This window comes from Heliangelus exortis, chromosome 3 (assembly GCF_036169615.1).
Source record: "Heliangelus exortis chromosome 3, bHelExo1.hap1, whole genome shotgun sequence".
Lineage (NCBI taxonomy): Eukaryota > Metazoa > Chordata > Aves > Apodiformes > Trochilidae > Heliangelus > Heliangelus exortis.
The window spans coordinates 107479665-107495256 of NC_092424.1; the positions used below are offsets into that span (position 1 = coordinate 107479665).

The 15592-nt window shown below is 45.8% G+C and overlaps 1 protein-coding gene across 2 annotated transcripts in view; it reads left to right on the plus strand.

Annotated features, from left to right (window-relative positions):
- Window positions 1-2717: 2717 nt before the first annotated feature.
- Window positions 2718-15592, plus strand: part of LOC139795279 (protein eva-1 homolog C-like) — a 206074-nt gene continuing 193199 nt past the window's right edge. For both annotated transcript variants that reach the window (XM_071742064.1, XM_071742066.1), the window contains exon 1: window positions 2718-3274. In XM_071742064.1, coding sequence (XP_071598165.1) covers window positions 3175-3274 — 100 coding nt within the window. In that variant the 5' untranslated portion in view covers window positions 2718-3174. The remainder of the gene's footprint in view (window positions 3275-15592) is intronic.

Sequence of the window (15592 nt, forward strand, 5' to 3'; positions counted from 1 at the left end):
CTATCTATGACCATCCTTTGTGCTGCAGTTGGGACAGGTGACCTCTTTCTGTTTGAAAAAGACAGATGATGTTCCCACATGCCTTAAGGAATAAGTTCATTGTGGAGATCTGCTTTAACAGAATTGTCTTATTTCTCAAAGGCTGGTAGATCTGTGTATATTTTTTTAAAAAAGGTTTAGATTTTTTTTTTTTCTTTTAGCAAGGTCTTCTTTCTGTTTTCCTTTTGCAAGCCATCTTTACAAACTATCTTAAAAACAAGGCCCTCACACACCACTGATGTAAACTTCTTCTCTCTTTGACATTATGAACAATAACCTAAAGGGCTGCTCAAGCACACTTCCCTTGTTTAGCCTTAAACCCTTTGTCACCAGAGTTTTTTTCTTCCCCATAGACTGAGTCAGCCAAACCTAATTACCCTTTAATCAGTAAAATCAACACCTGCTAACAGGGTGGGCTCTTTTCAGCAAATAGTGCTTCCCTTTTCCAGGGTGCTGATAAATTTCCTGGGGCCCTGTTATTTCTTTGTCTTGCTGATAAGGAGCTTTGACTAATAATCTGGTAATACATATGGTTATCTCATGCCTATAAAACAATAGTAGTGAATCTCCTTCTTGGCAAGGGCAGCAAAACTGAGAGAATTATATATAGATTCCAGGTGCCAAATGTCCCGATCTTTTATTTTTTAAAATTTAGGACAATCCTGGAAACCATAGGTAGAGAATTTTGGTATGGGGGATTAAGAGTCTCAGGTGAAATAAATAAAGAGTAAGGAAGTAGAATTTTCTGGTCTTTGATCTTGCTTAGGCAACCCTCTGTAAAAATTAAGGTGGCAGGATTGTCTGCAGAGAACAGGGACTGGGACTTGGCTGGGACTGCTGGTATGGATCATTGTGCTTCAGAGGTAACTCACCTGCACCTTCACTGTAGATCCTCTGTGTGTGACTGGATGTTTTGTGGGAAGGAGGTTGGCTTAGGTGGAATTCAGGCCTGACCAGCCTCTTCCTTCCCTGTTCTAGGTGGAGACAGAGTGGGCAGAATTCAAATTAAACCCTTGAGGGTTGCTTTTGGCACACAGATCACCCCATGACAGATTTCTGGTGCAAACACTGTGTTGATGGCAGCACTCTTGAAAATGCCTTTCACATGTAATCTAACAGCCAGTCTGATTTTCAGACTGAGGCAATGTTAGAAATTTCAGCATAAGAAATTGTTTACAAGTGCATTTAGCTCTGAAAAATATTCTGACCTTTTTGGTCTGAGGTCTTTAATGCTCATTTACAGCTCTAAGGTGAGTGTTTTTGGCAAGTTTAGCTTGATTCCACGTGGATGAACAGAACAAGGGAATGAAAACCAATTGCAGTTTTCCTTGGATGTTCCCACTCGAGTTATTTTCATTGGATAGAAGCTGCAGCTTTGTTCACAGTTGTCTCCCTGGCACTATCATGTATCATAGGATCCTGCATCCCCTGGCATTATCTCCCCTCTCCTGCCCTGGCAGCCCCACACAGTGCTGCTCACTGGGTTTGTACAGTTTGTATGCACAGCCTGGTCAGTGGCTGCTGCTGGCTTTGCCTGTGAAAACTCTACCCAGCTCTCTGTACTAACACTAAGCCTCTGCTCTGCCATAGATATTTTGGTTATGTCCATTATTTATATGCAAAACTATGCCCAAGCTGCAGCTAATGCTGATGTCCAAAACCTGGGATCACCTTCCCGTGTCCAAGAAGAACAGGGTCTGCCAGTCCAGTCCAGCTCTGTGTCCTGAGAGTTCAGCTCAGTTCTTCCAAGTTAGCATGGCTGGCTGAATGCTGCCAGAATGCAGCTGGAGAAAGGCAGGATCAAGAACTGGATGTGCTACCAGGTGAGCTGGAGCCTTCTTTTTAGCTCTGGAGGGGGAGCAGTGTTTGGGTTAGCAGCTAAGGCTGGGCTTGTTGGAGGTTAAAGCAATAAGTATGGAAGGAGAAAGGTGTCCTGGATCTGAACACCACAGGTGAGGATCTGCATGAAAATCCTCTGTTGTGTTTGATAAGGGAAGAGTAGTCCAGTGGGGTAGAGGGAGCCTGGCATGGCTGTCAAAGGAAGGAGGATTTTGAACATGTGGGATGACACCAGTCCCAGCCCTGCAATAAGATCCAGGAGGGTTTGATCCCTGGGCCTGTACAGAGCCTCCTCCATGGCAGAATCATTGTCAGTGTTGGATGTACCTGAAGAGTTGTCCTGTCACCAGTCTGGCAGGACAAGCACTGCTCACACTGATTTCAGCAGCAGCTACAGATACCCATTGCTCCAAAACTCTGTGTGGATCATGGAATAGACTGGAACAGACAATTGCAACTGGAAGGACATACAGCAATCATCTAGTCCCACTGCCTGACCAATTCAGGGCTGAGCAAGTTAAGTGATGTTATTAAAAGGGCATTGTTCAAATGCCTGTGAATTCGGGCACTTTGGTTTGGGCTCCCTCATTTGAAACTACTGCTTTTTGTCTGTCAAAGATCTCTGGGTATCAAACAACAGCTACCAGGCTTCTTCAAGCCCCCCCCCCAGGGCATCTCTTCCCCCTTAACAGCTTGCAGTGCCTCTGTCAGGCAGCTGCACAATGTCTGCAGCAATTCGGGGTGAAGCGATGGCTTTTAGGACCCTGGGACCTTTGCCAAGGCTCAGGTAGGGCTGTCTCATTCCTCAGCCGGGATCCATTCACTCCCAGGGATGTGTGTCTGTCTGTGTGTGTGCCTGTGTGTGTGTGCCTGTGTCTGTGTGTGTGTGTGTGTGTGTGTGTGTGTGTGTGTGTGTCTGTGTGTGTGTGTCTGTGTGTGTGTGTGTGTGTGTGCCTGTGTGTGTCTGTGTGTGTGTGTGTGTCTGTCTGTGTGTCTGTCTGTGTGTGTGTCTGTGTGTGTGTCTCTCTGTGTGTGCGTGTGTGTGTCTGTGTGTGTGTGCCTGTGTCTGTGTGTGTGTGTGTCTGTGTGTGTGTGCCTGTGTGTGTCTGTGTGTGTGTGTGTGTGTCTGCCGAGTGCTTTTCCTTCCCCCGCTGCTCGCTCTGATCCTTCCAAGCAATGGGACTAACACTGCTCTCCGGGCAATGAAGAGCACTGGAGTGGGGCAGAAAGTCCTTTCCTTTTCTTTGGAATTAAAAAAAAAAAAAACAACAAACCAAGCCGTGAGGATTCTTAAGGATGTGCAGCCCAGATGTGTCTCCCACCTCCACCTTCCTCCTAGGACTCGTGTGCTTGACAGCTTTCAGCAACTTTGCAAAGACTTCTGCAGACTTCTCAGGTAAGGCAGAGACCCCGATCCCTTCCTATGCTGGATGGCTGCTTGTGGAGCTGTTGTTACAGTGTTCAGGAGCAGCTCAGGGAAGGCAGATGTGATCAGATCTGGGGAGTAATTTTAATCTTTTTAAAAATAAGCTGATGAAAAGCATCTTCCGTGAGAGGATTTTGAATTTGTTTTAAGCCTTTCTCAATAACCCTTGGCAAAGCTCTTTCAGCAGAGTCAGTCTGAATAACTTGGTGAACAGGGAAGGGAACAGGGTGAACGTGTGTAAGTTTATGGTGTGTTTTGTGCTGTGTTTCTTTGAGGAGTGAAAAGAGCTAGATCAGGAAAAGTTGGTGGAAAAAAAAAAAGTGGAAAGGTGTTGGATATAAATAATATTTAACAGAGTGAAACCCAATAATTTTGTAATGTGCCAAATTTACTCCCTCTTAACATATAGCTCCTGATTATTGCAAAAGCCCCCTGAGATGAGATAAAGGAGTTGTTAAATGCACAGAATGAGCTCATGTTTGCCTAAGCTAGGAGAAGGGTCTCATTTCTAAATAATTTCTGTATCTAAAAGTGTTCATTGTACTTATTTCAAGTTGTACACATTAGGTACAACAGAAGGTACAGAGCTCCATATAAGTTTTCTAACTATGTACAGCTGTATCAGTCATTTAAAAATTGTTATTCTTCTTGTCTTTTTTTGTGAATGTACATATGGGTCAGAGAAAACACAGAAGATCTCATTTTACACTTGAACAGGGTTTATGAGTTTGTTTGGGACTGCCAGTGAGGGTCACTTTGCTTCTGGGATATCAGTTCTAATTTTGGGTCTTAGTGTGAAGATCTAGTCTGGCATATCCTGTAGGTGTGTGCTGCAAAACCCTTGTAGGAGATAGGAGTTGCCAATTATAGTTTGCTGATGAAAAAGTGCCCTTAGAAAGATCTAAGTATCCCTGAACTCTGGTTTCAACTCATCCCAACGCTGCTGCTCTCTTCTGTGTGCTGAGAGAGGTTTGTGTTAGAAAGGAGGAGCTTGCGGTGGAGGGGGGGGGGATTCTGTATCCAGTAGCTTGAAGTCTTCCTGGGAATTGAAGGGGACTGACTTGCTTGTGATTCAGTGCCTTTGGAGGCAGATCTGTCCTGGGGGCTGCTATTCAAGGCAGATCTGCCTCTGAATGGAAACGACTCGGGCATTTCCCTGCTTTTAGGGTGTTTTTATCTCTTGGCATTGAGTTTTCTCTGTGTTCCTCCTCGCAAGCAAGTTAATGCAGAAGAGGTGCCTGGAGTGGTCACAAGAGGGGCTAAAGCTGCAATGGGGAAAGTACTGATCCTTCTAAATACAGATAAAGTTCCTTCCAGCCAGGGCAAATTGCTAAGCATTAAAAAGTGCAAAAGTATCCCAGAGCAAGGGTACTTCATTCTGTGATTATGTGAAATACAGCCAGAGCAATGAAAGCAAATTGGCTTTGGTGCTGCTGGCAGGGTGGGCAGAAGCTTTCCTTTTTAAAAAAAATGGATAAGAAGGTTGCTGATAACAAAATAATGTTTTCTGCAACATTCAGCTATACTTTTAGTCTGTGGGAAAAGAGGGGTGGCTTAAAACCCTGTGTATGTGCATGGCAAGGCTGTGCTGGGTAGCAGGGTCTGTAATCCCAACAGCACAACCTCCTGAGTGTTCCCACAACTGGTGAAATCTTCCACCAAATCCCAGCTACGTTTACTAAGAGCTGGCTTGGCAAACATCCCCAGCCTTGCTGCACTGAATGTACCTTGCAGGCAGGAAACACAGTTTGCTGCAGGAAAGGGCTGTACCCAGTGCCTAGCAGCTCAAATCATGTTTTTTAAATTCAGTAGCCACAAGATGAAAGTGTAAGAAAAGGTTCAGCATTTCCCATGTTGCACCTCATACTTCCCCCAGTACGTTTTGCAAAGACCCCATTTGTCTCCCTCCAATCCTTAGGGGATGCACCTCAGGGAAGTAGTGGCCCAGATGACTCTTCCTACCTGATGGAGCACCTTGTGTGTTATTGGTACCCCTCTAGATGCACTGTCAGCTGGCTTGAGAAGTGGAAGGGTAGAAGCCTTTTGGCATAATTTGACTGCAATTGTTTCTAACCACTTAAATACTTTTTCTATACTTTGGTGTGTTCTGTATTCTTCTTCTGGAACTGTAGAGGTGAACATCTTTGGGGAAGCCTCACAGCCTTACCCTGTGCTATCCCAGCTACAGATGATGCATCTAGAACATAAATGGAGCCCAAGGAGCTGAATGGATTTGTATGGATCACTGCTGCTGAGGAATGGAAGGCTTGCTGCAATCCCAATATGCTGGAGGGGGATGATCCAGCTCACTGGGATGGAAGGGCTTTTCCAGGTTGCAAATAACATTGCTGTCCAGAGAGAGCAGCTGATGCTTCTTGGAGGAGAATGATTATTTAAAAATTCAGTCCTGTAAAATTCAGCCCTTCTTTAGCACCAAAGTTTCTCTGGGTTCTCAGGCTGGTTTGGCTCAGCCTTCTAGGGAGGTGCTGGTGTTAGTAATGGGTCACTGCCTTTTGGTGAGGGGCCAGACAGAGGGCATGGAGCCAGCCCAGGAAACAGTTTAGGAACAGCCAGTCTTGAGCTCTAAGCAGATCAGAAGCAGCAGTGATCTGACCACTGCAGCCATGGAACAGGAGTGCCTGAAAAAACAAGAATTGCACCCCCACCCACGTCCCACTGCTCCCAGTACTCTGACAGTGTCTGGGTCTTGGAGATGTGTGTCTCTTGGCTTCAGGAAGATCTATTTTTCACACATGAGAAGGCACCCTGAGAGGGTAGGAAGAGATATGGTGAACTGTGTTGCTCACAGAAAGCACAGGCAGAGCTGGTGGGGATCTCCATCATCTCCAAGCCTCTGAGTGTGTGGTTTCATCCTGTGGCTCCATCCCTGTTTGAACAGCTCAAATGCCACACCGTGAACATGATGAGTGCATGTCCTGCTGGGGACTGGTGCAATCTGAGATGTAAGAATTAAAATTCCTTTTAAGTGAAGTATTTGAACTATGTGAAGAGTTTTGAAGTTGTTTTCTTTAAAAGTTCTTTAAACACTGATGTTTGCAGGAGGGTGTGGGGGTAGGAAGCAGGTCCTTGGGGAGAGAGTGGAGTTATCAGGCACTTTGCAGCCACTTCTTTAGAAAGCCTGGACTTTTTCTCTGTGCCTGCCTCTTGGATCTAATCTCATTCTGTGATCTGTTCTTGTGCTCAGGACTGTTTGAAGGCTCAGGCCCTAGTGTCATGATGTGTCACATACCCCTTATGTTCAAGGTGACACTTGAGGACTGGTGAGATAGAATCATAGAATTGGCTGGGTTGGAAGGGACCTCAGAGATCATCAAGTCCAACCCTTGCTCCACTCCTGCTGCAGTTCCCAGCCCATGGCACTGAGTGCCACATCCGGTCTCTTTTTAAATATCTCCAGGGATGGAGAATCCACCACTTCCCTGGGCAGCCCATTCCAATGTCTGATCACCCTCTCTGTAAAGCAATTCTTTCTAATATCTAACCTAAACTTCCCCTGGCACAACTTAAGACCATGCCCTCTTGTCTTGTTGAAAGTCATCTCGGAAAAGAGACCAACCCCTACTTGGCTCCAACCTCCTTTCAGGGAGTTGTGGAGAGTGATGAGGTCTCCCCTGAGCCTCCTCTTCTCCAGGCTGAACAACCCCAGCTCCCTCAGCCTCTCCTCATAGGATCTGTGCTCGAGTCCCTTCACCAGCCCAGTTGCCCTCCTTTGGACCTGCTCCAGGACCTCGATATCCTTCTTGAACTGAGGGGCCCAGAACTGGACACAGGACTCGAGGTGTGGCCTCACCAGGGCTGAGCACAGGGGCAGATGTGAGGTAAGAGGCTGGTGTTTTGAGTCCCAGTGCTTCAGCTATGGACCATTAATTCTAACCTCCCTCCTAGTAATGAACTCTCCAAGATCCCTCTTGGGTGATCTTCATCTTTATTTTATCCCTTTTCTACTTGTTGTGGGAGTCCAATGGCTTGGGCTGCCTGATGAAGCTTCTGCCACAGCTTCTGTGTAGGCTCTGGGAGGCAGAGATTCATGTGCAGTACACAGAACTTGCTCCTTAGAGGGACCAGGTTAATGAAAACAGGGCCAAAATAAGTCTTTGGTGCTAACTTGAAATGCAGGCATTGGAGGATTAGTTAAAAATTTAGCCAACAGCTATTGCTCATATCCTGTGTGCACAGGATTCCTGTCTCTGAATCTAACTCATGCAAACACACGTTGAATTCTGCTCTGCCCACTGCCAGCCAAGGTGACCATTTAATTTCCAGCTCCATACCTGCAAGGAATTAGGTTTATGTGATTATGATGCTGTGCTCAAATTGTGTCCCCTCCCTCAAATAACTTTCACATTCATGAGCCATTTTCAGGCACGATGGACAGTAAGGCGGTGGCATCAGATCTACACAATTGCTACAAGTTTCATGTTAGCAGAGTCAGATCCCTTTTCTACTGCCACAGGACAGAAAAGGCTGTGCTGTGAACTCAACCATTTGCAGACATCAGAGAATCCACCACAGGGACCTAAGCCAAAAACTTCAGTTTCCAGGCATGGAAATAGCTTTGATAGAAGCTCTTGCCTTGTCTGACACAGGAGAACCCAGCTGCAGGAGATCAAGTTGTAGGAATAACAGTCCCAGTAGTGCTACTCCCCCTGGGCCTGCTTTAATATTTATGTTTTCTGCATTATATTTGGCACAAGCTGGGTGTGAGCAGCACTTTGCTTAAGGAATCTGATCTGGCATGGAGCCAGGTGAATCCTGATAACTCCCATCCACACCCTGCAGGTGAGCCCTGGGTAGCTTCTGGGAGCCTGGAGGCTCTTCCTGGCTTTGACAGCACACACAAAGATATTTTGGTGTGGTAGTGTTTTGTTTTTTTTCCCCTTTTCTCCAAGTATGGCAGGTCTCAAGTGAAAGCTGCTTTTACCACCTCCCTGCTAATTGGCTCAGTGTGTTTGTTTGAGCTGATGAGAACTGGAGTTGGGAGGGGAAAGGCACTTTTTCCTGATTGCATTTAATCAGTCCATAATAAAGGCAATTTGTTTGACAAGTCCATTCACTGAATTATCACCAAAATCTACATGATAACAGCTTCTGAATGGCTTTAGTCAGACTTTGATACTGGTTTTGGAGCCCTGAATGGGTGGATGGTGTCAAGGGGGGGTCTGAGGTTTCCATGTATTGACAGCTGTGGGCTGTGAAAGGGGGATTTTCAAGAGAAAGGCAGATACAATTTCTTTTCCAGTGTGGAGGTGCAACTTAGTTATTAGGTTTGTGCTTTTGACCCCAGAGGCAAAGAGACATCCTGTAGACTTTGTTTAAAGACTGGGAGAAACTCAGGCCACCTCTGCACCTTCTCTTGGTGAAGGGCTGTGAGTGATGAGGTTGGATGGACCTCAGCCTGCTGCTTGAGGAGGTCCTTGTCCCAAAGTGATGTTTTCCTCCTCAGCTGGAGGTCCCATGAGCCAACCCATCCATCACAGCTGGCTGGGCAACACTTTGGCTTGATGAGGGAGGTCTGTGCTGGGGTAAAGAAGCTCTCCTTTGCAGAGGTGACAAAATCCAAAACCTCAACGAAGACACTTAAAAAAAAACACTGCTGGCCTCTTCTGGCAATGTCCTGGAAATGTGGCTTCGAGGTGAGAAGTAGGGAATGGGTCTGCAGAGCTGAGGGAGAATGGCTGGGTCTGGCAGGCAGAGCTGAGCAGCTCTCCCCATGGGGAGCTGTGTTTGGTTTTGTGTCACATCTCATCTGCCTGTCAGAGAGCAGCAGGGTAAAGACCTCAGAGAACTGGGAAGTGTTGGAGGAAATCAGAGAGGGGATATCACATGCCAGTTTCCTGCTGTTTGTGAGAAGAGAAGGAAGAGAAGAAGCACAGAAGCTGGGGATGTTTTTGTGCCTCAGGGAGTTGTTCCAGGCTGCCAAGAGGGATGCAGCATCATGGGCATCAATACATTCAGCAAAGATGCAAGTGTGGGTGCACTCCTGTCCTAAGAAAACACTGGGGGTTTCCCAACACTGTGATTATAATGTTGTGAGGGAGCATTCAGAGCTTGCAGCCTCTTAAAAATGTTCAGAGTTCACTTCTTCTGACAGCTGAAGGGACCCAACTGAGCTTCAGGAAGAGAAACACGTTTCCAATTCCATGTGTTTGTGATGCTGGGCAGTGACCAGAGGCACTGCTGGGGAAACCCAGCTGTGGGTCTGCATCTGCAGTACCAGGGAAGGGAGACACAGCTGGGGAGGGATAAATGGGGCTGCTGTGGGTGCCAGGATATCTCATGAGGGGTCTGTGTGTGAAACCTCATCTAGGCAATGGCTATATCAAGAGTCCTGTGTATGCATCTGGCTCCCATCATGTGGAAATCCACTGTTTGAGCTGTCAGAGCTGCCAGCAGGAGCCAGGAGACCCCCGGGGATCTCAAGGTCTGTGTGATGATTGGAAGTGTTTCTGTAGAAACTACTAATTGCTGTGGCCCAGAAGCTGATCCACTGATGCAAACTTCTGTCAGTACCAGGAACACTTTAGAAGTATTATTAACATAAAAAACCCCAACAGCACAGCAAAACAAGAAAACAACCAAAAAACCAATCCACCGACCAAAAAAAAAACCAAACCAAAACCCAACCCAACCCCCCCCAAAATCCACTATGTTAATTTTTATCACTTCTAAGTATCTTAGTTTATCTGTACCTGTAGATGCTCACTTTATTTGAGGAAAATGTCCTTGTAGCCTTCCTCTGACTGAGTATTGTTAGGGATACAATGCTGCAGAATTGAAGAAAGCAAATATTTATATTCTCAGGTAAAACTTGTTCCCTGATTTCAGACTCTGTGAGAGCAGATTTTATATAACACATACAGTTTGGTCAACTAAAAAACCAAACAACAAAACCTGGAAATTTTAACATACCCTTTCTCAGCTGAGATATTTAAATGCTAAAATCATAATTTAAGCCATGGGGGGAGGTGAGAAGGCAGAATAAGCATAGTCTCTGTGGGGGGGTGGAAAACTATGTGTTTACTCTTGGCACTTGAGCTGATCCTTTTGTTGATGCTAATTTAAACATGGCCTGATTTCCCAAAGTGCCTGGTGTTCAGAACTGAAAATTGGAGTTTGTGGTGTTGTGGTGGGTGTGCAGTGATTTAGGTGGCCAACACCAGGATGGTTTACATCTCTGGTTTGAAATTGGCTGCTGGTGCTTGGCATGTTTGTGCATGTGTACATTGAACTTTCTGCTTTCTGTTCCAAGATAGCAATCCCAGTCCCTATGGGGGACCATTTGAAACTACCCCTGGGCTTTTTTGTGCTCTTGTAATTCCTTTTTATCCAGATACCCAGATTCAGTCCCTCTTTTCCCTGTTTCTGTCCCTTGGAAGGGATGTGTCTGTCTGCAGGAACAGCACCAATCCACTGCTCAAAGTAGTGGGGAGGACTTTTGGTCAGATGGGATTGGTGAAATGCTACAAAACTCCTGTTCCTTGTGTCCTTGCTACTGCTGAGCCTCACTGATCCTGTGCTGCTGCTGGGTAGGAGTTTTTGTGCTTTTTCCAAGCAACAGGCAAGGGCCAAATTCTTCTCAGCTGTGAGGCAACTTTGCTGACATGATGCACAAAAGCCCAGAAGTTAATCCCAATGTATCTGCTTGCTGATTAAATCTAATATAGAAGTAATAATTGTGAACATTTTAAAGAAAACTGCTTGAGCTAGTTGTTGTTGTTATTATTATTATCTAACCTAGCTGCTCCTTTTGCCTGAGGAAAGATGGTGAGTTGTGTATCTCTCAGTGTGGGTTTGAGCTGCTCCAAGCTCAGGGAGCTGAGGATATGAGCTCATTCATAGCAATTAAAGTCTGTATGTCTGCTCTTCTGGGGATGCTTAATGCTTGGCTGCCTGGAACCTAGTGCATGTCTTTTCATGTCAGAGAGACAATTGTGGTTTGGCAGTTCTGAGCTCCACAGTGACACGAAGCTTCTCTGAGTTACTTGTAAGTTGGTAGATGCTGTGGTATCAGTGGGGATGGGGCTGCTTTGGGTGATAAGGTTTGCTGTACTGTAATCACTCTTGGATCCATCTGGATCCTTGCAGGAAGGTGGAGCAACATGTCCTGGTGTTTGAGCAGACTCAGAGTGGTCAGGATTCAGAAGTGTCCTGGAATTCAGAGGTGGATATTGCAGACTGCAGAATAATTAGCAGTAGAGGCTGTGGTTGTTTTCAAAGCACAAAGGTGGGCAGGGAAGGTCACCTGCAAGCAAAGTGTGCCATGGCATTAAGAGTGCTGTGTCTCACTGCTGTGGAAGAAAATATTTTTTTTTATTTTTTTTTTTTTTTTAAGAAATATTTCCCTTTTAACAATGTTACAATAACAGTAGAAGGCCTACAAGGGGTACAAGAAATTTTATCAGCCACCTACAATCAAAGAACTTCACTATATACTTTTTGGCCATCTTTTAACCCAGTATCAACACACTGGGCAGCAGACACTTGTCACACCATCAAACCACCAGAACCATCAGGGTGTAAGGGAGGGTTGTTTTCAGCTGTGCTACACTGAACACTCAATGGATTAGGTACCTGCTGGTGCTGCTTGTTGAAAAGGCACCACTCAGACCACCTACCCTGAGCCCCCCTGTGTGACTCTGTTGTTTTATTTTCCTTTGCTATCAGACGCCTGTGGTTTGGCTGCTCTGACATTAATCGACCTGTGCTGTGTTAGCCTCAAGGGCTGAAAATGGGCTTTTACTCCAACAAGTAAATATAAAAACAAACACAGCAGTGGAAGAATTTTCTGCTCTTTTTTTTTCTGTGTGGTTTTTGTATCATTCAGTGGGCTGGGGTGACCTTCATCCTGTACCTATGACCTGTGGGTTCAGCTGTGATCCTTTATTGTTTCCTTCTCTGCATTGATATTAAAGTTGTTCTGTGGCAGGTGCTCTTCCTGGCATTAATTTCCTGTGTTTGCTGCATTTTGCAAGGGCTTTTGGCTCCCATGTTTTCCCTTGAAGCTGTGTTGGGCCAAGAGTGCAGACACTTGGTGCAATTAGACTGGTAGGTGGTAACTTGAGCTGATTGCATTATGTTTAATTTTGGCCCCAGTCTTTGGGAAATTTTTTTAGCTCTGGGGTCTATGTTGGGCCTGTGAATGCAGTTCTGCTGTGGCCCTGCTGATGCCCATAAATGTACAGGACAAAATTCTGCACTTTGGTTGTAAAAAAAGTTTAGCTTTTGTGTGGAATGTTAGAAGAACATTAAGGTTGCAAATCAAACATTTGGAAGTTAAGAAATGTTAAAATTAGGGTAGTTTTAACTCCTTGGATACAACCCTTTTTTTTTTATTTTAATGTTTTGGGTTACTCTTTAATCAGTGTATACTGTCATTTAAACCCTATTCTGCCTGTTGTGAGTGTCCCTACAAACAGGGATATTCTTCCCCTTCTGGAAGGAGGATCTGGGGTGTTACCTGCACTGCACAGATGAGGATCCAAGGCAGGGAGATAAGCACCAGGAGCTGCCCAGGATTTCAGAGGCTGTTAAATATCTGCCTTTTTCTTCAAGAGCAGCTCCTTACCTATCCTCTCAAACTGTGATGGCCAGGAATATACACAATTATGTGTCCAATACTGTATGCAAATGGACTGCAGACATAAAAATGGGCATTACAGTGGCAAAATCACTTTTGTAACAAAATGTTGTGGGTTAACCCTGGTCAGCAGCTAAAAACCACACAGCCACTTGCTCACGTCTTCATAGAATCATAGAATCATAGAATAGGCTGGGTTGGAAGGGACCTCAGAGATCATCGAGTCCAACCCTTGATTAACTACCGCTGCAGTCACTAGACCATGGCACTGAGTGCCACATCCAGTCTCTTTTTAAATGTCTCCAGGGACAAAGAGTCCACTACCTCCCTGGGCAGCCCGTTCCAATGTCTGATCACGCTTTCCGTGAAAAAATTCTTTCTAATATCCAATCTGAACTTCCCCCGGCACAATTTAAGACCATGCCCTCTTGTCTTACTGAGAGCTGCCTGGGAAAAGAGCCCAACCCCCCCCTGGCTCCAACCTCCTTTCAGGGAGTTGTAGAGAGCAATAAGGTCTCTCCTGAGCCTCCTCTTCTTCGGGCTGAACAGCCCCAGCTCCCTCAGCCTCTCCTCATAGGATCCCTTCACCAGCCCAGTTGCCTCCTTTGGACCTGTTCGAGGACCTCAATCTCCTTCTTGAACTGAGGGGCCCAGAACTGGACACAGGACTCAAGGTGTGGCCTCACCAGGGCTGAGTACAGGGGCAGAATCACTTCCTTGGACCTGCTGGTGACGCTGTTCCTGATACAGGCCAGGATGCCATTGGCCTTCTTGGCCACCTGGGCACACTGCTGGCTCATGTTCAGCTTCCTGTCAATCCAGACTCCCAGATCCCTTTCTGCCTGGCTGCTCTCAGCCACTCTGTGCCCAGCCTGGAGCTCCCCATGGGGTTGTTGTGGCCAAAGTGCAGGACCCGGCACTTGGCCGTGTTGAACCTCATCCCGTTGGAATCAGCCCAACTCTCCAGTCTGTCCAGGTCCCTCTGCAGAGCCCTCCTGCCTTCCAGCTGATCGACACTCCCCCCCAGCTTGGTGTCATCTGCAAATTTGCTGATGATGGACTCAATCCCCTCATCCAAGTCGTCAATGAAGATATTGAACAGGACTGGGCCCAGCACCGATCCCTGGGGGACACCGCTGGTGACCGGCCGCCAACTGGATGCAGCCCCATTCAGCACCACTCTCTGGGCCTGGCCCTCCAGCCAATTCTTCCCACCCTCAGTAGGACAGGGGGAAGAAGAAAGGAAGAGTAAAAGCAAGCATTTAGGGGTCAAGATAAAAGCAGTTTAGTAATTACTGAAGGAGAAGTGGAAGGAAGAAAAAAAAGTGATGCAAAGGCAATCACTCACCACCCAGATAGACCAATGCCCAGTTCCCAGGCAAAAAATGCTGACTTACCTAAGCCCCACTCCATGCTGTTTCCTGCTGAATGTGACACTATAAATCATGGAATATCTGTTTGGTCAGTTGGGTCTGCCCAGTTGTGTCCCCTCCCAACCTCATGTGCACCCTCCAAGCTATTCCCTGGGGGAGGTGGAGTGAGAAAGAGAGAAAGCATTGGTGCCCTACACTCACTGTTCAGTAGTGATGAAAACATGAATCTGTTATCAGGACTGTTTTGGTTCCAGAGCCAAAGCACAGCACCACACAAACTGCTATGAAGAAAATTAACCCCATCACAGCCAGACCCAATGCAGTAAGAAAATGGCAACAATGCACCTGTATTTTATCTGTAATACAAGGCGTGCATGAGAGCAAGCTTTCACTTGGCAGATATTATCTGAGCCCACAAAGTGTAGTTTTAAGAAGGGTCTGGTTTTGCACAGTTTTTTTTTTTTTGTTCTTAGAGCAGTTACGCTTTGAGGGTTACTTTATATGGGATGAAATAAGAGTACTTAAAATTAAGTTACAAATTTGGGGTCAGTTCTTGGAATGCATTCCAAAAGCTCCTTAAAAATGAATTTTGAAGACATTCCCACTCCTAAGTTTTGTTTGTTTCTATCTATTTTATATAGCAGAAAAAATATAAACACATCTATTCAAAGACATAAATAACAAACCTCTGGTGCAGGTGAGATGACTAAAACCAGAGCCTCTGGGATTTGTCCTGTTTAGTTTCTCTCTAGATTTTTATTGTATGGGTAATCCCTTGGAAACTGAGGTTGTTGATCTGTTTCCAAAGCAAATCTCTTCATGTGTCTTTTGTACCAGGCTGCTTCTCTTGTTTTAACACAGTTTGCTTCCTGGCTTATGTGCTCAAGCTGAATTCCATCTCAAGGATGGAATCCTAAAGTTAATCCTGAAGTTAAAATCCTAAAGTTAAAGCTTTATAAAAGTGAGGTGAGCAGGGAAGTGGCTCCACAGCTGCTGATGAAGCACCTGTGACCACTCTGTGCTCACGTGTTGGTTTTATCCTTTGCCCTCACAATGAAGCAGGGCACTGGGTTTTGTGCAGCTGAACAACTTGGATGGAATGAATGATACAGAAAAAAAGACTTGATGAAGACTGGCTGTTATTTGCCAAAATGTTCTTTGTTTTAGCTGCATTGTGGGGGATGCAGAACTCCCAGAAGAGGATACTCTCTCTTTTGTAGCAGCCAAAGGGAGATGATGGATTGAATAGGGAGACAGAGAGTGAGCAAGAGGGGGTCAAGAAATTTCCTGATTTGTCCTGCCCTTTGGATTGCTTTG